This window comes from Anarhichas minor, unplaced genomic scaffold, assembly GCF_050575085.1.
Source record: "Anarhichas minor isolate MPS153535 unplaced genomic scaffold, ASM5057508v1 ptg000014l, whole genome shotgun sequence".
Taxonomy (NCBI): Eukaryota; Metazoa; Chordata; class Actinopteri; order Perciformes; family Anarhichadidae; genus Anarhichas; species Anarhichas minor.
This window is the reverse complement of record NW_027466460.1, coordinates 3834444-3861506: the sequence shown is the minus strand read 5'-3', so window position 1 is coordinate 3861506 and position 27063 is coordinate 3834444. Positions and strand designations below refer to the sequence as shown.

At 38.9% G+C, this 27063-nt stretch overlaps 1 protein-coding gene across 1 annotated transcript; it reads right to left on the bottom strand.

The window, feature by feature from the left end:
- Positions 1 to 400: 400 nt before the first annotated feature.
- On the bottom strand, positions 401 to 25750 carry patl1 (PAT1 homolog 1, processing body mRNA decay factor). The gene is made up of 20 exons (XM_076091106.1): positions 25669 to 25750; positions 23414 to 23519; positions 22283 to 22486; positions 21712 to 21975; positions 18692 to 18780; positions 18229 to 18309; positions 16650 to 16847; positions 16172 to 16273; positions 15578 to 15664; positions 14785 to 14996; positions 14414 to 14558; positions 8324 to 8441; positions 8121 to 8218; positions 6744 to 6803; positions 5210 to 5355; positions 3781 to 3940; positions 2401 to 2526; positions 1203 to 1294; positions 888 to 1037; positions 401 to 662 (listed from the first exon to the last, which is right to left on the bottom strand). Exons 1-20 carry the CDS (start codon positions 25681 to 25683, stop codon positions 641 to 643), a joined length of 2475 nt encoding a protein of 824 aa, XP_075947221.1. The 5' UTR covers positions 25684 to 25750; the 3' UTR covers positions 401 to 640.
- Positions 25751 to 27063: the final 1313 nt, after the last annotated feature.

The window sequence follows — 27063 nt, the reverse complement described above, 5'->3', positions numbered from 1 at the left end:
ACATGTGTTTTTCATGTCATTTGTTGTATATGTAGGAGACCTTGAGTCATCTTCTGTTGGTGCTGAACACGGTTTCAAAATGAAAGAAAATCTGGGGGTGTGGAGTTGAAAAGAAGTGAGCCTAACCTCTAACCTAACCTAGCCTCTGTAGCCAGCTGCTCATCTCTGCCTCAGGAAAGAGGCTACATTAGCTGCTACTAGCATAAAACCCAACTACTGCATGCAGTCGATTTGCACTGTGGGTAATGTAGGCGGTGGAAGAATGCTTGGAAAAGACATCTCTGGTTCTTTTCAGAACTGTCCATCTGTGAACTGTGTGACAATGTTGTAAGTGAAGCACTTAATGTTGTTTTACACAATGTTTGGTCCTAGCACTGTAAGATTGGACTGAAACACTAGAAATAGAAATACTTTTTAATTTGAAGGTTCATCACAGGCATAATCGTAAACAAGATATTTAAAAATGCAGATTTCATTCCAGAGACTAAAGACAAAGAAAAACAACTGACAAGAGATTCTGCGGTATTAAAATTCAATCCACGAGGGATTTACCACACACACACACGCGCGCACACACACACACACGCGCGCTCGCACACACACACACGGGAGGGAGTTGTGTTGATATCTGTTGTAACTTCTAACTGGACAAAGAAGTGATCCTGTGAGAGAAAGGAACAAACTGTTAGTTTGTATTTCCATACTGTGTTCCTGCAACAGTGAAATAACATGTTCAATCAAGTAGCGGTTTGCTCTGACATGAGACCAATAAATAACTAAATAACAAATATCCTAAATAAACACACGTCACAATTATTTACAACACTGAATGCTGCAACTCACAAAAACGCAACATGCCACTTTTTGTGTTTGTTGATGGAACTCACTGTAGCTTGTCCTGTAACAGCTCCAGCCTCTGCCGATCAACATAGCGTGAGAAGAGGGAGAGCAGGTTGGGAGGCGTGAAGAGGGGAGGAGAGAGAGATGAGCTGGGCACGCTGAGCAACTCCCTCGTCACTGAAAACACCAACTCAGTCCTGGACGGAAAGGTGGTGGTCAGCAGAAGTGGAAAAAAAATAAAATATTGTGACGAGAAGACCCGAGGGAACAACAAATAACTGATTGCAACATTTTGTCTCAGGGAACAGAACCATTTTGGAATGAGTCAGTATGACAACATCACTGACACACCAATAGCTTACCATCGATTGTCGTCCATGAGTTGACAGTTGGGATCAGAGCTCTGCATCCTCTCTCCTTCACTCAGGATCAGATACAGCAGTGTCACACCGAACTAGACAGAAACAAACAAAAGGTGTGTGTGTGTAACGTGTGGTGTTTGTTCCGGTGCCTCCCATTTGTCTTGATCATCTACAACAGGGGTCAGTAATAGGTGGACCGCGATCCGGATCCGGACCCAAGCTCAGTTGTATCCGGACCCTGGCCCTAAAACCGATAAATAACTGAGAATTATTAAATTTTGACGGAGCGCTTCTACTTTAACTGACGCAGCTTTTCTAGCCTTTACGGCTCGTTCAGCGGTCAGAAGATATTTCACATGATGTTCTCCATATAGAGAAAAGTGTTCAGAGAGACCAGAGTCTTTAACCAAGAATGGACAGACTCTTATAGGTTAATTCTTCTTATGGGCAGTTTAAAACCAGAGTGTCTCTTGTGTTCAGAGGCCGTGACGATTATTAAAAGCAGTAATGTGAAGCACTGGGCATTTTAGTTTTTAGCCAATGTTACTCAAACAGTAGTACATTTTTCCGATGCGGATTAATACACAAGTGGAGTGCTAGTGAGTATATATGGCAGCCGGATAGTGAATGTGGAATTCACAAAAAATAAAACTACAGCGGCCATAGTAATGAAGGAACATGTCACCCAGTGCAACAGTTGTGTGTTTAATAGTTTCTGGACAACAATAGAGCTCTATGGCATAAAGGAATACATAGGCCTTACAATAGGCCACCTGTCAGTAGATACATTCGTTGGTCTCTTAATGGCATTTCTTGTCGATTAGGAAATACAGAAGATCAGAAGATGGACAGCCTTGTCTTTTGAGGTCATGTAATCATCAGTCTAGTGACATGACAGCAGTTTAGTACATTTACTACATGACATGCAGAACCTGTTATCTGCATGCTCTACAAACATCAAACTTTAAAGTTATGTTGAGACTGGACTGAGCAGGCATCAGTACACACAGTTTGCTTAACTACAGTGTAGCTCCAACTGTTTAAATCCGTAGTCAGTTGGTTTGATGTTGAAGCGAGAACATTACTTATCAGTTTCACCAGAGGATCAACTTTCTCTCATCTTTGCTCCAAAGTGAATTAATTACTTTGTATTTTAGATCATTCTGCAGTGTGTGTGTGTGCATGTGTGTGCGTGTACCTTGTTGTGCAGTACTGTAGCCAGTTGGCCCTCACTGCCCTGAAGCTCCTGGAGCAAGTCTGTAAGGGCGGAGCTTGACAATGACTGGATCACTGCAGAAACCGGCCCCACTAACCAGCACAGCACCTGAACAGAGCACAGACCGAGGATGAAAGGTAGCTGCTACTAGCAGGAAGCTCAGAGCATTTCAGAGTTTATTAAACTGATTTTATTCCATTGTGTAGGAGACATGTTTTATTGATAGAATGAGAAACTGCAGAACAAGACATTTAATAACTCTTAACTGTAGGGCATCGATGTCTTTAAGTGGCATTTAATAGATTAAACCTTACAGTACGGGTACAATTAATTTGTCTTATTTCATCCGATTGTAACACAATGCTGTTTTTAAATCACGTGACACCAGCACAGGTTTTCCCATAGAGTTTTGTAGTAGCTCACCTGAAAGTCTTTTCCCCAGCAACTGCATGCATTTAATAAAAGCAGTTTTTGTTTAGGCTGTTAGTTACCAAGTAAGGGTCTAGATGGCTTCCCACATGCGTTATAAAACTCAATAGAAACCCTGCGACATGAGTTATGGAGGAAGGAAACATCGAAAATAAACACTAAATCAAAACTGTTAATATATCTCTAAAATACTTTTACATATTTTAGTACTGTATGCTGTAATTCAATTAGTTTATGTTTTTATCCATATAGAGAAGATCAAAAATCATAATTTTAAACGCGTAATTTTTAAATCAAAGATGTTGGATTTTAATAATAACCTGAATAATAAAAGTGTCTACACAAGTTGTAGCAAGTAAAAGTTTTAACTGATGACAAATGTCACACAGCTATAGCTAATTAACATGAATTTTGTGAGTTTGTGAAACAACAAACTGACTCGGGACCTCAACAAGAAGCCCTGCCTTATTTTATTGGATTCTAAGTTTGATTAAGCTTGGGATCAAATGTATCCGATGGACAAAAAAAAATAAAATGCATGTCTTAAGTCAAAATTTGAGAAAATAATTAGAAATGAAATGCATGCGCCAGATTTTGTTCAGTGGTTATGCACAGGTTATGAGAAAACGAAATTAAGGAACAAATTACTGGGTCTGCAGCAAATACTAATCAGTAATTCCAAAGTCCATTGAAACATGTTTTTAAGTTTGAAATATTTAACAACAAACTAACATGTTTCATTTTCATTCCACATTTATGTATTTTACCGACACAGTCAAAGACACTGCTGTGGATGCCTACTCGTCCTACGGAGTGAGAATAAATACAGATATATGTAGGAAAATAGAGATAAGCAAAGAGCCTCTGTTAGGACCTGGCGTTTTCACTGGAACTGTCTGGATTTGTGTGTGAACATGATGTTGCACCAGTTACCTGGTCCTGCTTGTCCTTCTTGGCCAGGGCGGGAAGGTTGCGGGAAATTGCCATGACAACGGCGGCAGCCTGAGGTGAGGGAAGGAAGGGGAGGAGCCTGGAGATGAGCCGCTTGCCCTTCCTCACCGACATGATCATCACACACTGCTCATCACTCACTCTTATCAAGAGGAAGAGAAAAATAATGAATGTGTGTAGATGGGCATATCTTAGCAGTTTTAATTATCTCATAATAATAACAACAACTTTATTTATATACAGTTGTGTCCAAAATAATAGCAGTGTGTTTATAAAAGTGAGTAAAGCCCAAAATCCTTATAATAGCTTTTATACCCATACACGCCAAATACACTGCACATTCTATTCCAAATCAAAACATGAAGAAAAATTTCTCAAATTTGTTATTACTTTACAGAAAGTGAAGAATAAGGAATATTAGGCTGTTCAAAAATATAGCAGTGTCTGCATTTGTCTTTACAAACTCAAACATTTACTGTATAAACTGAAAAATGCTTGAAGATTTAGCTTTCCTGTGAATCACTGAACTAATATTTAGTTGTATAACCACTGTTTCTGAGAACTGCTTCACAGTTTGCATGGAGTCGACCAAATTCTGGCACCTGTGAACAGGTATTTCACCCCAGGACGATTGGACAACATTCCACAATTCCTCTGCATTTCTTGGTTTTGCCTCAGAAACAGCATTTTTGATGTCAGGCCACAAGTTTTCTATTGGATTAAGGTCCAGGGATTGGGCTGGCCACTCCATAACGTTAATCTTGTTGGTCTGGAACCAAGATGCTGCTCGTGTTTGGGGTCGTTGTCTTGTTGAAACACCCATTTCAATGGCATTTCCTCTTCGGCATGAGGCAATGACCTCTTCAAGTATTTTGATGTATTCAAACTGATCCCTGGTATGCGATAAATAGGCCAGACACCATAGTATGAGAAACATCCCCATATCATGATGCTTGCGCCACCATGCTTCACTGTCTTCACAGTGTACCGAGGCTTGAATTGAGTTTGTACAGTTTATACAGTAAATGTTTGAGTTTGTAAAAGTTTGTAAAGACAAATGCAGACACTTTTTTATATTTTTGAACAGCCTAATATTCCTTTTTCTTCACTTTCTGTAAAGTAATAACAAATTTGAGAAATTTTTCTTCATGTTTTGATTTGGAATAGAATGTGCAGTGTTCCCAATGCATTGGGAATAAAAGCTATTATAAGGATTTTGGGCTTTACTCACTTTTATAAACATACTGATATTATTTTGGACACAACTGTAGCACCTTTCAAAACAATACACTGCTGTCCTACATGCGGTTTTGTACGCAATTGCATAATGTACTGAGGCGAGTAAGAATAAGGATTGCTCAGATAGTCAAGGTATTCCTATATATCCATTTGATCTACCCCTCTCGCTAACCTGTCGTCCCACTCCTTCTCCCGCAGAGAGCTGCACAGCTGCATGGTGTTGGTTTTATGCTGCTCCAGAAGAGCCTCCCTGTCCTCCTCTGGCGCCTGGACAAAACGTTTTTCAAAGTCTTGAACCTCTAACAGCATACTGTACATCTGGTGGACAAAAGTAGATAAAGGGACACAGACAAGCGTCACACAGGAATTTTCTGTAATGAGCTCCTTGATGTCTAAATCCCATCTTATCTCAGGTAGGATGACATTTAGTATTTTTAGTATTACAGAAACATGTTTCCTAACAGCATTTAGGGAAAAATCCTATTTATATTTTAGAATGGAAATTAGGCCATTACAGAACTGTACCAATTTAAAGATTTTCGAAGTTAAGGATCCTCAGGTAGAAAGGCATAAACCCTGTCCTAAATTAAAAATAACTGCCATCGCACCAGTATGACAATAAAGACGGGGAACAACATGAACATCAAAATATAATGATTTAAAGGCTACTCAAACCATATGATGACGCGTCAAATTTTCCGGACCATGTATGAATTAGTGGTGTAACGGACCACTGTTGATCCCTGATCCGTACGGATCCCCCTCACGGTTTGGCACGCGTGTGAACCGCAGATTAATTCCACAGTTTAACGTTAACCATCACAGTGTGATATAAAGTTTTACTGACGATCGTTATCCACGAGTATACAGTAAAATATATGATCAGGACATCAGCATTCATGCTCTCTAGTCTCTGAGATCTGATAATGTTACATTGTAAACAACCAGTCTGTGTTTAAATTGACACGAGGAGAACGAAGGTTCCTTCAGTTACATTATGATACATTCAGGCTGTTCAGTGAAAAGGAGTATTGAGCAAAGGTAAATTATAACGTCATCATGTGTTCACATGTAAAATGTAGTTTTGATGAGAAATTTGAATAAATCCAGTAGTTTGAAGGAGATGTTTTCACATGAATATAAAATAGATATTAGTAGTTTTAATAATGTATCACAGCTAGTGTTAGGAAGTTAAACAGCTCATAATTCATCTCTAATGACAAGATTCAATAACATACAAACTTATCATTCAAATTGTATGTTTTTATAAAGAAAAAAACACTATGAATTACTTTAACAAAGAAAAAAGATAACATTTTTGATAGTTTACTGACTTCAGACCGGTTGAAATTATTTTTTTGAATGGTTGCAAAAAAAAATTAAAAAAAGTCTGGATCCTTGTAGACCAGCTGCTATAATCAAACAACAAAGTGATCTGTACCTGCCAATATGGTTCATCAATGATCTGCAAATAGTATCGGTGGTAAAGAAAACGTGATCAGGGATCTAAAAGTTCTATTTGCTCCCTTTTTTCTTTTGTGCTGATCCGATTCGTGATACAATCCGAAACCTTAAGTTTTATGAGCTGTTGCACTACTAGTATAAATGGGTATATTTCAACTGCCAGGACAATCAATCAATCATAAAATTGAAAGTTTCCTGCAATTTTAACTAGAGCTCGACATGTACAGCCATCCGCTTCCTACCTTCTCCACGGTGTAGAGGATCTGTCGCCTTTTGTTCCAAACCTGCTTCTCTCTTTTCTCCTGGGAGGTAGACAGACAGACTAATAAGACTTCAAAATGAATTGTTAAAATAATAAATCATACACCAGCAACCTGGTAAAGAATCTTCAAAATTAACAGGAGTTACAATTTAAGAGTAAACATTTTTAATACAGCAACAAATTGCTCAAAACTTAAACCGGAACTAACATTCAAGCATATAATGTGTATAGTATTGAATAGATTAGCCCCATTGTCATTAATAATAAATCCAGCTGTTGAAGTAGGCATCGGCCCAAAATCCCATCATGCATCCTTGTTCAAAACTGACTAGAAAAAAATACTTCAAGTAGCACTGATTAACCGGTACAGAATTAATAAAGAAATATTCAAGAAGGAGCAGAACAAAATAGGAACATTATGGCATTAAACACTAGATTGCAATTTTCAGTAATAATGGTGGAAGCCCCTGTGCCTGTCTAACTTTCAAGAACCAATGCAAAACAGGACATTGACCACAAACTATGGATGTTAGTTTTTGTCAATTTTGTTTCGATAGCCCGACACCCATTAACCGCTAACTGATTAGTCAGCTAACTGATTAATTATTCAGACAAAAAACGCAAAATGACACGACATATAAGAGGCACTTTACATTTAATCAATGAGCTCTGGCGCAACATTTCGAAGCGCTATATGCATCCAATTTGAATGTTTGTTGTGTTGCAACTGTCTTGCCTTATATTTAATTTTCTCTGCTTACGTTTATTGCTGTTTTTTGATCAGGTCGCGGGTGCTCCGGTCGAATAGCCACAGATCGTTATCAGGTGATATTCATTCTAAATTGTTTGCATGGTGGTCTCTATAAAGGCTGATCAATTGAAGCTTTCTTTCAGCACCCATGTCAAATAATGTATAGACCGCAAATTATAATGTGTAGACATGCGTAACCAGTCAAATATGTTCTTGGTGGTTAACCTGTTAACCCTCAACATCTCTACCAAGAACCAATCACGGGGCAGCTGACTGGTGTTTTTGTCCATGACACTATGAGGCAAATGATCAGTGGTTTGTGCAGCAGAGGGACTCCACAACCTTTCAAACTTGTAGGGTTTTTTCCCCCCCATCTGCCTACAGAGAGTTGCAGTGCCGTTGACGTAAACTCAGCACCTCCTGCAGCAGCTTCCCAGTCCGACAGTGAAAGACAATGGTTTATGGCTATAGGAAGTGTTCAGTTCTAAACACAGAATTTGTCCTACACTGCATCTTATAGGGAACTGCAACTTCAGATAATAATGCTGTCTTACAAAAAGAGAACATTGTGTTCACAAAAAGAAACAATGAAATATGCAAACAGACCTCGTCATCTGTGCGGGTTGTCACCACAGCATCAATCATCTTGCGAGGGTTGTTGACGCTGGAGACAGTCAGCTTACCCAGAGAGCCTGCAAACTGAACTGTTGACAAACACATAAGCATTCATTAGAGGTCTCCAGTGTCATGCATGTGATCACGTACTATGGAGTGCAGATAATACTATGATGTGTTCTGTTGTCATTTACCTGGTCTGTAGGTGTGTTCAACCTTAGCGACCTGTGGAGTGATCAGTTTGGTGGCGTATTCCTTCTTGCTGCTGTCCCTCTCTCTTTCCTGACGTTTCTCCATCTTTTCATAGTAGTTCTACATGTGCAACACACGCATCACAAGTTTCAGTGATCCTCAACCAACTTTGACATTACCAGATAAAATATCTCTCTGCAAGTAGGGGTGGGAATCTCTAGGCAGCGCACGATTCAATTCCGATTCAGAGAGCTATTATGCAATTATAAAACGATTAGCGATTCATCTTGATGCATCCAAATTTTTTCGGTAGATGATTTTACTGTGACTATCTGGTATTTTTAAAACACTGCATATTTGTAACGATTCATATCAAGAATCATTACAAATTATTATCATCAATGATTTTACTTCCATTATCTTTTATCACTTCAATATTAGTTACAAATTGAAGAGATGTGTCAACTGGAGGATTATATGTCCAACATTGAAAAGGTAGCCAACAAGAAAAGAAATAAAAGTGGGCCTGTAGCGGCATCCTCGTAGTAAAAACACAGACTTCAGCATGTTCTGAGTCATGTGACATAACAAGCTGCCCTTATTCACAAATAAATATATACTTCTCTTCAACCAAATCCCCTTGTTATAGGCAATCAAAATTCAGCTCTTGTACAAAAATAATACTTTCTGAACATGTGGTAAAACTATACATAAAGTGATAAAGTGCGCGGTTACAGTGACACAAGATTTTGTGGTAACGGATGTCCCGCATAGCAAGTTGTTACCATCCGACCCGCTTTCCTCAGTGACTCCTTGACCTTATCTTTGGTTTGTTTGCAGAGTAGTGCTGTGTTCGTAAAAACGTTGAGATGAATGTTGTATCTCGGTTCCAAAGTGTGCAACATAGCATGAAAGCTCTGATTCTCAATGGCTGAGTAATCCTTAGCAAATCTACTTCGTGGTTGACTTCGCCCTTTCCGGGTTGGGCGGAAGAAGAAGCAAAATGCTTCCATACGTTGGCTTTTAAGACTGCAGTAAAGTCAGCAGACACTCTGATCTCCATGGTCAAATCAGCCAACACTGAAATGTTAGTGCACCTATATACTGACATTCATGGTGAACTCGTTCAAATTGCCCAGGTCAGCAGCGAGCGAGAGACTTAGCAAAGTTAGCGAAGGGATCGATGTGAGACAACTTCTGGTTTTCAAAGTAAGATGTCAACAAAGTGTATATACAAATTGCATGTATGGAAATAACATTAATTGAATTATGTTCACATTAAGTATAAAACATGTTACCTGCATCTCATGAGTTAAAGGTAAAATACAACTAAATTGTGCATGACATTTTTTTTATTCGTTAATTTGAGGGTTGCTGGAAAGAAAATACATGAATAATATCTGACTGATATGATGTGTTCAGGACATTTCTGACCACATCCATACAAAAATCAAACATCTTAATTGTACCAATTAAGAACAAAGTAAATGAGGTTTCTGTATATATGAAGTGCTATAAAAAGTATTTTCTCAATAATTCCAGACAATGACTGATGCATATGTGTTCAGGACATCTCTGACTACACCATTACAAAAATGTATAATTTTTACTGTACCAATTAAGAGATTCTTCAACTTAAAAGTCATACATTTGTTTATTCAGAAAGCTTATTTCTGAATATAAAAATATTTTTCTCAATAATTCCAGACTGACTGATTTATGTGTTGAGGACACCTCTGACTACACCAATAAGGAAAATCAAAAAAAATTGAATGTACCAATTAAGAGATTTTTACAAAGAAATCATGCAAATATGCCGTTTTGAATGTCGTTTTATATTACACTACGTGCTGAATTCCTAACATTTTTTCAACTATTTTTTGCTTAGTTCATTGTGTAATATTTCTATAATAACGTAATAAATTATATATTATGCTCAAAACTGTTTACAATATGTAAAGAGCCATTTTGCCCTATTTTCCACCAAATAAAATTCATCTGGAGCCGCAAAAGCTATTTGATATCACAGCTTATAAAGTTTTATATATAGTTATATTATTTATACAAAAACTATAGTTTGTTGTACTTGTGAAAATATAGAACAAGAATAAAGTAAAGACAATTCTTGACATTTTACCTGTTATAACAACATCAAACTCCTATGAAGAGGAGAGTTTGCTGCAGCAGTTGAGAAATCGCTCTTTTTCACTCATCTCCAGCGTGACACTTTTCAGCAAATGCTGTGTGCTTGTTCTGGAAGTGACATTCAACATTACATTTTTTGCAAATTTCAAGCATACCAGCCAGCATCGTTGGCAGTGAAAGCAAACTAATACGTCCACACAGAATTAAACTCTATTTTCCTCCGTGACTGTTCTTTTTTGGATTTATCCATTGATAGTTTACTGAGGGCGGGGGTCTGCAAATCATGATTAGCCACCTGCAGGGAAAGGCGCTTGACAGGTGTAATAAGATGTGACGCACATTTTAGTTGACAAAATATTAAAACATTTTTATTTAAGGTCAGGTATTACTGACCGTGTTGTCTTTACTAGCAGCTGTTGTCCAGTTCAAGTCTGCATTTGTGCGGAGGAAGCAGCTGTTATTGGAGCAATAAGCGAGCAGCAAGCGAGCAGCGTGTCCAGCGGCGTTATCAGACCTATGGAGCGTCCGTCTGAAGTCACGTTAGCGGCTTTGAGCAATCAATCTACTTCCTGTATACACCGGCACCCACCCGCATACCCAGTGTACGTGAATAGTCACGTGATATTCGATTTCAGGCGTTTAAGTCTGGACGGAGATCATTTAGAAAACGATGCTGAAATGGATATCGTTTCAGCATCGTTTTAATACGAAAACGTATTAGTGTGAATGTAGACTCAGGGAGCCGCAACAGAGGGGCTGACGAGCCGCAGGTTGCCGACCCCTGGTGTAGTCAGAGATGTCCTGAACACAAATGTATGTCTTTATCAGGAATTATCAAGAAAAATATTTTTATAGCATCTCAAATATTCATAAATGTACCTAATTCAGGGTTGAAAATAGGGACTTTTACTTTTGTAAAATCTTTTAATTAGAACAATGAAAATGTTTGACTTTTTGTAAGTCTGTGGACCGAGATGTCCTCAAATCATATTTATGGGTAGAAATGTCGGACTTTTACTTTGAAAAAAATCTATTAATTAGTACAGTAAAAAAAGATTTTCAGTATAGGTTAATTCTGAGACATACTGATCATATATGCATCAGTCATTGTCTTGAGAAAATTATTTCCGTAGAACCTCAAATATCCGGAAATCAGCTTTAAAAAAATAAAAATAAAAATAAAATAAAAAAAATAAAAAAGTACAAATGTAGGAGTTTTACGTTGTAAAATCTTTTAAATGGTAGAGTAAAAGTGTTTGATTTTCAGGGTTAGTGTAGTCAGCGATGTACTGAACACAAATCATCAGCCAGTCTGGAATTATTGAGAAAGGTCTTTTTATACCACCTCAAATATTCAGAAATTAGCTATTTGAAGGTAAAAATGTAGGAATTTTACTTTGGTAAATATCTTAAGTAAAAATGTTTGACCTTTAACTCACGAGATACAGGCAACATGTTTTAAACTTAATGTGAATATAGTTCAATTAATCTCATTTCCATACACGCATTGTTGACAAATTATTTTGAAAATAAGTTGTCTCACATCGATCCCTTCGCTAACTTTTCGAAGTCTCTCCCTCGCTGCTGACCTGGGCAATTTGAACGAGTTCACCATGAATGTCAGTATATAGGTGCACTAAAATTTCAGTGTTGGCTGATTTGACCATGGAGATCAGAGTGTCTGGTGACTTTATCGCAGTCTTAACAGCCAGGGGGTGCTGAAAGGATTGTATTCATATTCGGCTGCTCAACCTCACCAAAACTATTTTAGTATTTAGCGTAGTTTAGAACGTAAACAAGATGCACGTGTATTACGTCTGTTGCGTTCAGGGGCAGGGGAAAGGGATGGACAGCCCGGTGTCACAGAATTGTTACAGGCGATCATAACGTTGACAATTGAGTTTAAATTTCCGATTATTGAGTTTTCTGCATCGAGTCATAATCTTTTAAGAGAGAATCGCAATGCATCTAAGAATCAAATTTCCCCTCACCCATATTTGCAAGGTGTGATTTTTTTCATTATTGACTGAACTCTCAATGATAATCGATTAATCATTTAGACTACAAATTGACTATTCAATTCCAAAATGTTTAATTGTTCTTTTAGGTCAAAAATTATTTAAAATGTTAATACATTTGGTGCCCGAATTATACTCGTTTTGTCTCCGTTAAAATAGTCATTACTGAAGGAAAGCAGAAAATCATCAATATAACAGGATTTGAAGATTTTCTCCATAGAGATCCCATTAAAAACAATTGCAAATAGCTTAATATTTCAAAGAATTTAAAGATTACAAATATGAAAAGTAATTTCACCCCTCTCCTGAAAGAGCTGAATATTTTGATATTCGAATGTTTCTGTGGTTTAAAAAATGTCAGCAGTAGTGATATTTGTAGTAGTAGTAGTAGAAGTTGTAGTTGTAGTAGAAGTATCATTAGTAGTAGAAGTATTAGTATTTAGAAGTAGTAGTATCAGTAGTAATAGCTGTAGTAGTGGTCGTAGTATTTAATATAACAGTAGTAGAAGTAGTAGTAGTAGTAATGGCAGTATTTGAAGTAGCAGTAATAGCAGTAGTAGTACTAGTAGCAGTCGTACTAATAGCTGTAGTAGTATTAGTACTGGGTACATGAATAGCAGTAGTAGTAGCAGTTGTAGTATAAGTAATAGTGGTAGTAATAGCAGTAGTGGTAGTAATAATATTGATGGTAGCAGCAATAATAGTAGCAACAGCAAAAGTTGTAGTAGAAGTAGTAGTAGCAGCAGTAGTAGTAGTAATACTAGAAATATTAGCAGCAGTAGTAGTAGTTGTCGCAGTATTAGTAAGAGAATTCATTATTTCAACAAAAAAAGCCTAATTTTGAGCTTAATGTTTAAATACAGTTAATCCATGGGGCTTTTATTTTGAAAGGGTGGGGCTGGGTGGGGGAGAGGAGACATAATCATAATGTTTGACACATAAACAGAGGTTATTAAATGACAGGCTTCATCACAAGCATTTCAGTTATATTACACTCTGTGGGGCTTTTATTTTGAAATGGGGTGTGGGGGGGGAGAAGGGGAGAAGAGATGGACTCATAATGTTAGATAAACACAAACAGGTTATTAAATGTCAGGCTTCATCATAAGCATTTCAGTTAGAATTCATTCTGTGGGGCTTTTATTTTAAAATTGTGTGTGTGTGTGGGGGGGAATCCTCTAAAGATCTCTAAGAACCTGAATGACTGTATATGAGAGCGAGAGGAGTGCGTATGTATTTAACATTGGTCTCTATGGAGCAGAAAGTTGGTTTTCCTCTCAATTAAAGGCTTCTGTGCCAAATGTGGAAATCTGTGGGATTCCACAGTCATTTGTCTACGACAAGAACAGCTACTTTTAAAACTAGAAATTATGCATGAAGAGTGAAGATTGTGGACTCAGTGGCAAAAGACAAATCTTTTTTCCACAAGAATCTCAAGCTGCTCTTCACTCTAGCGGTGACATCACGCACTCTAAGCTGCGCAATACACACCAATTATAAAGTCAGAAAAGGACTGAAAAAAATCATAAAAGTTAAATTGCTGCAGTTGTTCAAAAAGTGTAAAAGATATTAAAAAGCTGAATCATGCGGCAATATATCAGGGTTTTCTCAACAGTTTAAAGTTATAATGGTGTCTGTAGCTGAAAGTATGAGGAAGTAGGAGGATTTGAAAGTTGAAGAGGATTTGAACATTTTCTCCATAGAAACCCATTAAAAAAAAAATGTGCAAAAAGCTTAATAATTCAATAAGTTTAAAGATTATAAATATGAAGAGACATAGCAGACATGAGCTGAAAGATGAGCGCTGAAATGGGAGCTGAAATTTCAGCGCAATGGGAGCTGAAATTTAAACAATTAAAAAGGGTCAGCTATTTTGAGCTCCCTACATGAATGCAAATAACAGGGCAACAACAACATCTAAAAACCAACCTGATAGTAGTAGTCATCCAGATAAGGGTCAGTACTTTGTAGCTGCATCATCTGGATCTTGGTTACCCATTCCTTCTCTTTTTGAGTCATAAGGTTACTGTAGGGGTCCCTGCTTCGCCGGTCCCCTCCAGTCCTGCCACGGTCCCTAAAGGGAGGCAAAGAGACAAGAACACATGTCTACCCAGTGACCTTTGGAAAGTAACTGAAAAGCAACAGCTGCCATTTTCTGTTCAGAATGTGATCTTAGCCTGTAACCTGTTCTGTGTTTAGGATAATGTTGTTTCTTGCTTAGTGATCCAGTGCTGTGTAATCTCACAGTTCTATCATTATTCACATGTACTGTGTGTATACAAACATGCACACTTGCTTACCCTCCCCGGTTCTGCATGCGCTGGGTGAGCATGCGGCGGTGCTGGGGGTGGAGGTGGGTGGTGTTGTGCCGGATTGGTGGCGCGTGGTTGAGGTGGCCATGAGGGGGCGGGCCAATTCTGTGACCGAGTGGAGGACCGAAAAATGGCCTAAAACCGCCACCACCACCCGGTAACAAAGGAGGCGCTGGTCCACCGTGAGGAAAACCAGCCACCTGGAGAAAGAGAGGGACAATTGCTCAGTGTGAGATAATGAGAGTCATGTGATTTAGGAGGGAACTATTTAAGTATTGGTGCTGCTGTGTCAGTATTACTCAGAGAAGCAGTTTCTGCACCCATCATGGGTTCGCCAGGTTTCTATAATGCCGTCTTAAGTCTGAAGAAACCCAAGCATACTAGCTAGCTAATGAGACACCATTTGAACTAAAGATTTGCTTTTTGCATTTTGATGGAGGTGAAGTGTCTTCTCCTGTTTCTAGAGCAAAGCTGGGCTTAAGAAATACCACACTAACAATACTTCTGAAAAACAGAAGTAAAACTAAAGTCAATCTTCTTATCCAAGTACAGTCAGGACAGCAAACAATCACATTTCTCAGAATGTCAGCCTGGCATTCTACTAGTATTGTAATAAAAAAAGCATTGCCTCTAATTTGACTTTTCTTGTCAAATGACTTTAGTTTTCTGTATTTCATTATCAACCCAATTTCTCTTATCCCAAGTTATTACCGACCACTTATCGAAGAAACCAGGAGTTATATGCAGCAATCTAAAAAGAGTGTGTTTTTATGATACCAACCTGAGAGTTCAGCAGCTGGACCCGTTGAATCTGAGACAGGACCGAACCAACTCCGGGAGGGAACGGACTGCGACACAGCGGAGAGTTCTGAACAAAGACGGCAGATAAACACTTCAACGCCCTGAATAATGAAAATGGAAGTTGGTTTGTCTCTCTTGTCTCCTCCTTTTTTAAAGGAACGGTTAAATGAGAAGATCAATACCACTTTCATGTCTGTACCGCAAATATATAGCTACCATCAGCAGCTGGCTAACTTAGCTAGCAGAATAGCAGGAAAAGGGGGCACAGCTAGCCTGTTTCAAAGGTTAGAAACCTAATATCACATTTTAAAAAAAGCTTAATTTCCTAACCTAATATTAAGAGCAAATGATTGGTTCGGAAGGGTCAGCTATCGGTCGAAAAAAAAAGTCATAATTAGCATCTTTAGTTTTGCAGACCCAATGTTCAAGCTGTTCATGGATGAAATCACAGAAACACTGATTTCTTGAGATGTGTTGTGCCATTTCACTTAAAGGAACCCTAGAACGTTCTTTCATTTAATGTGAATACAAAGCTGAAAAACCGAGGGGAGGATGGGGAAAGGAAAAAACTCACAGCTATATTGAGGAGGGTGTTGGGTGACACTCGCTCAGGGAAAGGAGGAGGGTATCTATGCTGGACCGGGGCTCTCACATGAACCGCCGTGGGATGGTGGATCTACACACACACACACACACACACACACACACACACACAACGCCAACTACACGTCAAGTACAAACAACATGATGCAGCATGCCAAGTACTACAATTATTAAGACTGTCAGACTCACTAAGATGTGGCAAACTGACCCCAGAAACACCAACATAATACCACATAACTTTTTACTGTGGTAGGCAAGTGTATTTGAAAACCTTTGTCTTCAACAAACACAAATAGCCTTCCACATTGACAAACAGTGACAATAATGGGGGGCATTTTTGAGACATGAGATTTAGTGTTCATTTGGACCTTGGAAATCGTTAAAGGGGGAAATGATGGAGGAAAACTAGGAAAAGTGTAGAATGAGAAGAACTGTCATCTGTTATTCACCTGATGATTTAGAGCATGGCTCATTGGCTGTTTGGGCGGGGTTCCAATAGGCACTGCCCTCACCGGAGGGGAGCCAATCACAGGGGAAGAAGAGCGTGGAGGTGGTACCCTCTCTGACAAATCCCGTCCATCATTCCTACCCTGAGGAGGTTGTTTCGGAAGGCCCACCTCCTTGATTATAGACATCAGAGGACTATCCTGAGGACAAAAAGGGTGATTAGAAAAATACAGATGACTACACCAAAATCAACAGCTTGGTTGAGCCCTTTTTACGCTGAACCTACTGTATAAAATTCGGAGAAATATTTTTGTGTCTATACAGTCGGTCACTATGTAATTGACACTGAATTCAGAAAAGGAGATTTCATTTCTTATGTGCGTTTATTGGGTTTGTTACGGATATTTTACATCCCCATCACAGTCCGCTAACCCTGGACAATAGTTATTGAGGACTTCGGCAACCAATATACATCAAAATGTAATCACTGCTCCTTGCACAATAAATTACTGTACATAATTTGCATACATCAGTGTTTCCCACAGGATTTTGAGAGACTGTGGTGGGTGGACCTCGGACCCTAGAAGAACATTTTGCACATTCTAAAGTTAAATGCACCAATCTAGTGCACTTTGAGAGCAAAACTAAGAGGCCGGATCTATGAAGAACTTTGGGCTCTTGTAAACAATTGTGTGCTCTAGCAGTGGTGGAATCTAACTAGGTGCATATAGGCTACTTAAGTCAGTCACCTACTATACATAAGTGGTACTTGTACTTCATAATTCACAACATCTCAGAGGGACATACATACTTTTTACTTCACTACATTTATTTGACAATATAGGTTACCAGCTACTTTGCAGATTCAGATTCCTATTACAAAATATATATTAACTAAAAAAACTATGATGTAATATTTAAGAAGTATAGAATTATCAAGTATATATAGTAGTTGGCTTCACCTTTACCAGCTGCAAGTGATGACCACATTAATAAATCAATGATTATAATGCAGTAGTAGTAGCTTTACTTTTGGTACTTTAAGTATATTCTGATGCTAAGACTTAGTATTAAGTATTTTTACACTGGTATTACTATTTACTTAACTAAAAGATTCATCATTCAATGATAAGCCAATTGGTCATATAGATATGAATGCTGATGACACAGCAAAAAAAGAAGAAGAAACAATCATCCAATGTCTCTCGATTAACTCGGCTATATTTTTTATCCTATACTTAGGTGTTAAAAAAAGACAACTGTCCTCTTTTTAAATACCTTAAAGTAATAACTTGTACCAAAATATTTTGATGTAAAAAAACAAGGGCCGGCTACGCAAAATGCGTACAGGTTGGAAGGTCTGCCATCATATAATTACATGTAGATGGAATTAGATGGTGGCCATTATGCAATGATTTAGCAATGAAAAGTCAATTAGCATTTTTAAAAGGTGTTTTGTTAATGATGTGTTAAAGCAAAATAAATGCCAAATGCCAAGGTTAATTTGAATCTATGTTTTTAGTTATGCTGTACTAGACATGCATTCTCAGTGTGTTGTAGAAGCAGAAGAGTATCCCTCACCTCCATGTGTGTAATCAGTCCGGGGGAGACACTGACCGGCCCAAAACCCATACTGTTCTCCCAGATACTGTGAGAGTTCATCTAGAGATGAGAGAAAATATATTTTCAAACTAAAAGATTTTACACAAACAAAGTTTAAATAAACAATACTGCAAACAGCCAGTTACACTAAATATAATTCACAGCTTAAACTCAAATCCAGAAAAGAAGCTGCCGATTAGTAAATTGAGGAAATATAAACCATGAATCCACCCCTCATTAATATCTTAACAGTCATAAAGCATTATAAGTAATGCACCACTCCGAAAAAAAAAAACACTGCAAGCTTCTTCTCCCACATGTCCCACCGCATAATCTGACATAGAATAAATATGAGGTGATTGCATTTTTACAAACTGCTTTGCAAGCTTTAAAAATACTGGTATACAGAATAGTAGAGACAGATAGTCAGTTCAAAACTAACCTGGGCCATAGGAGCAGTCCCTCTACGCAGTAAGTGTTGCTGCTGTTGGTAGCTGAGCATGGACGAGAGAGCAGCGCCAGGAGGAAGGCCTGGAGTAGTACAGCAGGACACAGCAGATTTTTATATTAATCAAACAAGGACCATACACAAAAAACATCCATCTCCTTGGGCAGGTACACACAGAACAATACCAGGACACATTCAACACATTACAGTCTCTATCACACTATGTAAACAATTATGTCGACAAATCTCAAGGTAAAAGTTGAGAAACGTTAATTCAGAAGACCAGGGCCAAGGATTCAGGGCCATAAGTATTTGGACTGTGACACAATTTTTAAAATTTTGCAACACGACTCCAGTGGTGAAGACTTTCAGCTTTAATTCAATGGATATAACAAAAATATCACAATAACGTTTAGGAATTACAGCCATTTTTACACAGTCCCCCACATTTTCAGAGGCTCAAAAGAAAAAACATAATCGCGATTAAAATATTTTAATCGCATGGATTTTTTTGCATTGTTATGGCAAAGTTCAATAATGAATTCAAAAGTAGTGTATTGCGCACTTTTATTTTAAAAGTACTGCTATATGAACAAAAGGGCAATAACATTTGGTTCACGAGATGCAGGTAGCATGTTTTATACTTAATGTGAATATAATTCATACTTTGTTGGCATCTTATTCTGAAAACCGGATGTTCGTCTGAAGAAACCGGATGTTGTCTCACGTTAATCTTTCCGCTAACTTTCAAAGTCCTTCACTCGCTCCCGATCTGTGCCGTTTAAATGCGTTTACCGTGAATTTCAGCATATAGGTGCACTAAAATGTAAGTGTCTGCTGAGTTGACCACGGAGATCTGAGTGTCTGCTGACTTTACCGCAGCGATGTCCAGTAGTCTCCAGGGAGATCAACAGCTGGTGCAGCTTCTCTCTTTATTTCTGCCCCCCCTCCCCCCTCGACCAGAAGCGGAAGTCGCCTTTTCTCTACGGCAACCCTGAAGGGACATCATATCTCCAATACAAAACGATAAACATGAGACAGTCTGTTACAATAACAATAAATTAAAAATACTTACCTGTTTGTTGTTGTTTTTTTAATTATTATTTTTTTTTGTTTTCCATCTCAAAAAGGCACAAGGACACACGCACACGCACACACACACACACTTTATCCCACTCTTCTTGTCATTCTCTTGTTGTTATGTATATGCATTGTCTTGTCTTTCAATTTAAAAAAAGAAAAAAAATTATAATAAATTTAAAAAAATGTGTTAACGCGCGATAAAATAATTGTCGGCGTTAATTAATTACGCATTAACGCGTTAACTTGCCCAGCACCATTTGTAATACTTGGGGGGAAATCATTTGCAGTCAATGACTGCCTGAAGTCTGGCACCCATAGAAATCACCAACCGGTGAGTCCTCCTTTGAGATGCTTTGCCAGACCTTTTACTGCAGCCTCCTTCAGCTGCTGCTGTTTGTGGGTCTTTCTGCCTTCAGTTTTATATTCAGTAAGTGAAAAGCCTGCTCACTTGAGTTGAGATCAGGTGACTGACTTGGCCATTGAAGAATATTCCATTCCTTTGCCCTGAGAAGCTCTTGTGTTGTGTTCACAGTATGTTTTAGGTCATAATCCATCTGCACTGTGAGGCACCGTCCAATCAGTTTTGTAGCATTAAGGTGGATCTGAGCAGATAATTTAGCCCTAACACCTCAGAACTCATCCTGCTGCTTCTATCAGCTGTGACATCACCAATGAACACCAGTGACCCAGTTCCATTGGCAGCCATACATGCCCATGTCATACTGCCTCCACCATGTTAAACAGATGATGTGAAATGCTTCGGATCATGAGTTGTTCCTTTCCTTCTCCACACTTTTCTCTTCCCATCATTCTGGTACAAGTTAATCTTGGTTTCATCTGTCCAAAGAATCTTGTTCCCAAACTGGTCAGGCTCTGTCAGATGTTTTCTGGCAAAGTCTAATCGGCCTTCCTGTTTGCACCTTGTTGTAAACCCTCTGTATTTAGATTCATGAAGGTCTCTTGATTGTAGACTACTACAATTGCACGTCTACCTCCTCCAGAGTGTTCTTGACTTCAGTAGATGTTATGAAGGGGTTTTTATTTATTCAGTGGACAACTGTTGGAGTTTGATATATCATAATATCACCAACGATTATATCTACTTGTTTAAATATATCTAAATAGAGCAGTGATAGGAGGCGTGAGCAGTGATAGGAGGAGTGAGCAGTGATAGGAGGAGTGAGCAGTGATAGGCGCGACAGGAAAAGTCCTTCAACTCCCACTAGAAAGATAGAGATGACTATGACAAACTGGTACATGCAATACACACAGAGACCATACAAACATAACTCACACCGACATGACAGGGAAAGTGACACACTGTGATTTACTGGGTTTAATTAAAAAATATTGACAGATCAAAGGAAACGGAGGAAGAGCTTAAAAGGGCAAAAGCGATATCAGCCACACTATACAGTATAAAACTATATAAGAACAGAATAAATCAGCTCCTCTACGGAGAATGACTCGGGTTGTGTTCTTTGCTTGAAGAATAAAGTATATTGCATCGATCTCTGTCTGATTCCAGTGCATTCTTCAAAGTTCATCAGGACACCAATAGGTATTAAGTATAGAACAATAACAGAGTTGGAGCAGTAGTTTAAACTTCATCAATTGGCCCAGTCTATGACACTATATTTACCGTCAGCACTGATTAGACATCCACATAAAATGTGGCGAATTTGGTGCAATGTCTAATACCTGGCCACATGCTTCAAACAAATAGGGGGCAGCATTTCCCCTCAACAATCTCTGTAACACAATACATAGACCTCTTTGACAAACCGTCAACACTGTAACCTATTCATATTCTGGTGGTAATGTTCAATGTCCATGTTTCAGGCCGGATCTTACACATCGTACCTTTAAGTTGGCTATCCGATTAGTAACTGAAGTCACCAATACAAAAAAATGATTGCATTTATTCTCACCTAAGGCAGAGGGCCCAGGAGGCAGCTGGTGCTGGGGGTGATGGGGATGCTGGTGTGGTTGAGTGGGATGAGGGATTGAGGAGGGCTGGAGCGGGACTCTGGGTCGGTCCAAGCCCTGCAGAGCGGACAGGCTGGAACGTGAAGAGCTGGGGGATGGACCAGGTCTCTCAGCTGCTCCAACCCCAGCGATGGCAGGGTCAGCCTCCAGGATGAGTCTGGCCAGGGACTCAGCCAAGTCACCTCCCCCTCCTCGATCCTCCACATCTGAAAGGACAGTTTTACTTTGGATTTTCCAACCAGTTGTATGTATTTTTTCCAGGTATATTATTGCTCTCCATGTGATATATTAAATAATAAGTCAGGGAAAAATTTGTGACCAGCAATTATGTTCAGTTATCCAATAAATTCAGCCCATTGCCAAGCCCAATTTTACACTCTTAAAAATAGAATCAAGTACTTTAGTTGATCTCAAGACCTAAAAAAATATCCAGTGAAGTAAGGAATACTGCAATCTCACAGAGAACTGAACAGGATTCCTGAGTCAAGTCAAGTCTCGCTGCCTATCACTGACCTGGAGGCAGTCCAGAGGAAGACAAGGAGAATTTTAGTGAAGGGACAGAAGATGGAAGGGGGAGATGGCCCGCTGAGGAAGGGAGATAGGTGGAGGATGAGTCCTCAGCTCCACCTAGATCTGATTCTCCTCCCATTCCCCCTCCTAGCCCGTCCCCCTTATCGAGCCCAGCGAGACGTTTGTGTTCCTCCTGCCAGTCGTCATCTGGAAGAAGAGAGGAGCCAAACACAGTGGTTGTTTGTTCTACGGCGATGAATCATCTGTGCTAGTAAGTATAGTTCTAGAGACTATATATTTTTTGGGCTTATAACTTTGACAAACTGTAACAATCACAGTAGTCAGGTATTGCATTCATGTAGTTGACCAACAATCATTACACCAGTGTAACATCCCTCTACTTGTGGTGGGCAGTATACCGGTTTCATCATCGCCACCGGTGTCTCGGGTCACGGCATGGATTTTGCAATACTGTCTTTATCGTGATATACACACACGTACACAAATTTTGGCTTTAGCACACACACACACACGGACGATACAACGCCCGATGAACTATATATGGTTACTCACAGGCTGCCGCCATTCCGTTTTAACACAGCACCTCTTGCCGCCTATATTAACAGGTAGAGCAGCCAGTCTTCCATCCACTCAAAGCTTTTTAACACTACATGTCATCATTCACCCAATCACATCCATTCCAACACTGATGGCAGGGGCTACCATGCAAGGTGCCACCTGACCATCATGACTATCTAACATTCATACTACATTCACACACCGTAGGCACAGATACAGGAGACATTTGGGGTTAAGTGTCTTGCCATCGACATGGACTAGCGGAGCCGGAGATCGAACCATTGATTGAAGGACGACCCTGTGAGCTTCACTGAGCCAGAGTCACCCCCCAAAAATGGCGTATTGAAATGTTTTGAGATTGAACAAAAAATCTGTTTACGATGCATTTTCATACATTTCAAATATATGAGTAAGTGTGACTTTTGTTAGACCCCCCTTCTTGAAACTGAACACTGAAATTGAGTAATTATGAATGAGCATAGGAGCGATAATTTTGCACACCCTTAAGTATAGTGATTTAATGCAAACACATTTCAAATTGTATGCAGGACTCACCAATGGCCCCAGCTCCGAAGGTGTCGTCGTTGAACTGATTAATTTCATCTTCCTCTTCTACCAGTCCCTCGTCTTCTTCCTCCAACGTACAGTCTTCATCCAGGGACTGCAAAGACAGCAGGGAAGACCGATGAAGGGATAAGGAACAGATTAAGAGGAAGGTGGGAAAGAGGCAGGGCATGATGACGTGGTCAAGGAATGGGGAAAATAAATGACACGGTTAGAGAGAAGATAGAGGACGACGTTTAGAGTTAATTGACAGTTTTGCCGGCTCAGTCTGGTGTTTGAGCTTAAACCAATTATGATTTTAAGACAATTGGATGTGTCCTAACAGCAAACATTTTGGATTTGAAGCAAATAAAAGAGGTGAGCTGAAAAACAGACATGCAACGCGAAGGAGTTGCTACACTTGCTGCAGTCTCGCAGGCTACACAACTCGAACACTTTACTACACAACACACCCCTTTAAATGACTTCCTGGATTAACGTTATTATCTTAACCAAAACAAGACAGAAGTCCTTTGTGAAATAAATCACAGTAAATTACATTTTAAAGTGTTTTCTTCTACAGGAACACTAGAAATATTAATATATATAAAATAATATTAGAGCTTTGTAACTGCAACAGAGGAAATACAAAAGGGTTTTAAACAATACCATAAATGATGTGTCAGTTTACTTAATGCTAAAATGTTATCTGTCAATTATTATCATTATATCAATATTTTAATCAACTGACAGGCATACATACTTCAATTGCAGTGTTTGGCTTTATTTTCAGATTTAGCCTTTAAATCTGCTTCTGACCAGGTTTGATTGAAAGCTAAATTTACCACAGTAAACTAAAGTAAAGTAAAAAGACAAACATCAAAATGTTCAGAATAATGCAACACGAAGACGTTCGGGAATAAGGCTAGATTAGTTAATAACAGTAACTAAGACTCAGTTTGATTAAGTGTCCCAGAAAGAAATTTCCACATGCACAACACAAGGGCCCCAGAAATGTAAAACACCATTCGGACCAACTGTCAGGAGACTTTCTGAACGTTGTCTTTCTAATGTCTGCCAGTCATTAATGATACCATTTAGTGCATGGCTTAATGGTTCAGTAATCTGTAGATTTAAATGCAAGTCATGTCGGGGGTCAGTTTATGAAGAAACTGATGGGTTACCACGTAGCAGGTGATTAATAATGTATACTAGCTAATATGTCATATTTGTCAGATGGCCTCTGTAAATGAACATGGGCTCCCAGTCCAACACTACACTATAAAAGTGTTTGTACATTTTGACTTTAATAGCAAAAACAACCATTCATTTGCTGCTGCTAATGCCACATAGACCACAGTAATAAGTGTGATGACTTGAATTTAGTCCCAGCTGGTGAACATGAGCCAATGAAAATAAGTTAAGTTAATGCAATCATTAACCTATGTACCAAAAACATCTAACTAGCCTTAGCTACCGTGATAAAATGTCAAGTAGCATTAAACGTATGGAATACAGAGATCGTGCAAAATGTATTTTAGAAAGTGAAAATTGAGTAGTGATAATTTAGATTGACATAACTTGCTAGTGTAGTATGACTAGTGTTAAAAGTTAATACTGTATAGCCGTGACTCTGTAAATACATCAACGTAATTGACAATTAAGTTAGCCTAATAACATTCATCAGTTGGCCAAGTCAGCAGTGACCAAGCAGGATTTGTCACTGTGAAAAACCTCAGCGTCGCAGACTGACTAGAAACATATAACGTTAGGTAAAGTTACTCCTGTTTACTCAGTTTAAATAATACGAATACGTAGTACCCAGGACGTCTTCTCCAGGACCTTCTGACACCCTATAGGTAACGTTAGCAAGATAACTCGTTAGCCACGATGCTAATGCTGATGTTACATCACGCAGGACCCACGTCGATGGAAAACTGGCACTGCTGCCCAGGAACTAACCAATATAATACTGTTTAGACACAGATTATAAATATCACACACTTGCCTTTCATAAAGTGTATCAATTTATTTAACAATCCTTGTCACCATTGGAAGGGAGCGCTTATCTTCCTTCTGGCTCATGTTACCAGGCAAGCGGGGTGCTTCACAGGCCGCCAACCGCATTGAATTTAGCAGTCGCATAAACAATAGTCAACATTCACTCTCTACATCACACGCATTCTGTAATTACTACCAGTTCTCTGTAAAATATCTGAAATTGTCTTCAGGAAAAGGGCATGTATGTCCTGGGGTAAAATACTCACCTGAAATCGGAACATCTATCTTTGGGCTTTTGGGGAAATAAGTGCATCGGGAGCGAGGCGGCGCGCAAATGACGCAGAAGGGACGTCGTCCACTTGAACGTGCGTTGCGGAACGACGTGAACGAGCACGCATTTGATACAGCGCTGCTGCTGACTGTTGTCCTCTTGTGAATGCTTCCCTCCACTGTTGGAAATCAGAAATAGTAGCTACCTATTAAATAAATACAGTAACACAGGCAACATTAGGAACGGTAAACGAAACTGGCCAACATAATTTAAATCTTTTAATATTCATTACCATTCTCAGTTGTTGTAGATAGCCTATCGCTTTTTATTGACTTCATGCAACTATGGTCTAATCATTTCCAAACTCGCGCTTGGACGAGATCGAGCATTTCTCTGTTTGACCCCCTCTTCCATTTGTGGAGAACTTAGTAATAAGATAACTGATCTTTAAAACATCGTTTGTTTACAAATGCATTTTTTTCTGTCTGAATTAGTTTTTGTGTCATTGTGTAACGTGCAGTTTAGTTTATCAAATTAACTTATATCATCAGGGAACATGTACAAAAATACATACATCTAACATACATATATATATATATATATATATATATATATATATACGACTGGGGCTGGGCTGACACACATAGGAATGTTTCAGATTGACGGGGGAGTTTATTTCATTCTACTGCAGTGAGTATAATTATCTAATTATCATAACTGTTCGATTTGAAGAACATAAATATGCCTCCTTATGTAATTAGGCGAAGTGCTTGATTTTATTTTATTTGCAACACAAGCTGTGATATGAGAAAACGCATATTTGAAAGTAGTAAGGCATACTCAGTAGAGTGCAGATCTGTCATGATCTTGGATTAGTTTTTTTTGGTTTCCTGTTTTATTTTGAAGTTCCCTGCCTATTGTGTGACCTGGGTTATGGTTAAGGTCAAATAATCAAATAAATTCAGTTTCTAGATTTCAGACTTTTAGTTTGCTGAAATGTCCTGTGACATTTTCTAAGAGAGGTCCTAGAGTTCCCTCTGTTGGCCAAAGCTGGGAATAGCACTCTGCTTGCAGAATCAAAGTCTTACTGCAGATTCTCTGAAATCTTGAGAACTGTGACTTATTCAAGCCCGTATAAGTTGGCTGAGTTAGTGAAGGGGAGCCTGACATGCGTGCACACAAAATCCCAGGTCAATTGGAGCAAGCAGTGCGGAGCTGTGGACTTTACAAGTCCATAGTGTAGGTACTTGACCTCACGACCTTGGCCCACAGGTCAAACTTTTGATGCGAAGGTCCTAGGGCCTTGGATGTGGGCTCTACCCCCCCCCTTTTGTGGCCATTGCGGTTTGATTGGTACCAAGTTTGAGGTTCTAGGACCTTGGGTAATAAA

What these genes read in the sequence shown, in the direction of transcription:
- patl1 (XM_076091106.1), bottom strand. An exon ending in CTTCGGAGCTGGGGCCATTG is followed by an intron (nt 22,487 to 23,413) that starts GTGAGTCCTGCA and finishes CTCTTCTTCCAG; the next exon opens with ATGACGACTGGCAGGAGGAA. An exon ending in CTACAGTACTGCACAACAAG is followed by an intron (nt 1,295 to 2,400) that starts GTACACGCACAC and finishes GTTTCTGTCTAG; the next exon opens with TTCGGTGTGACACTGCTGTA.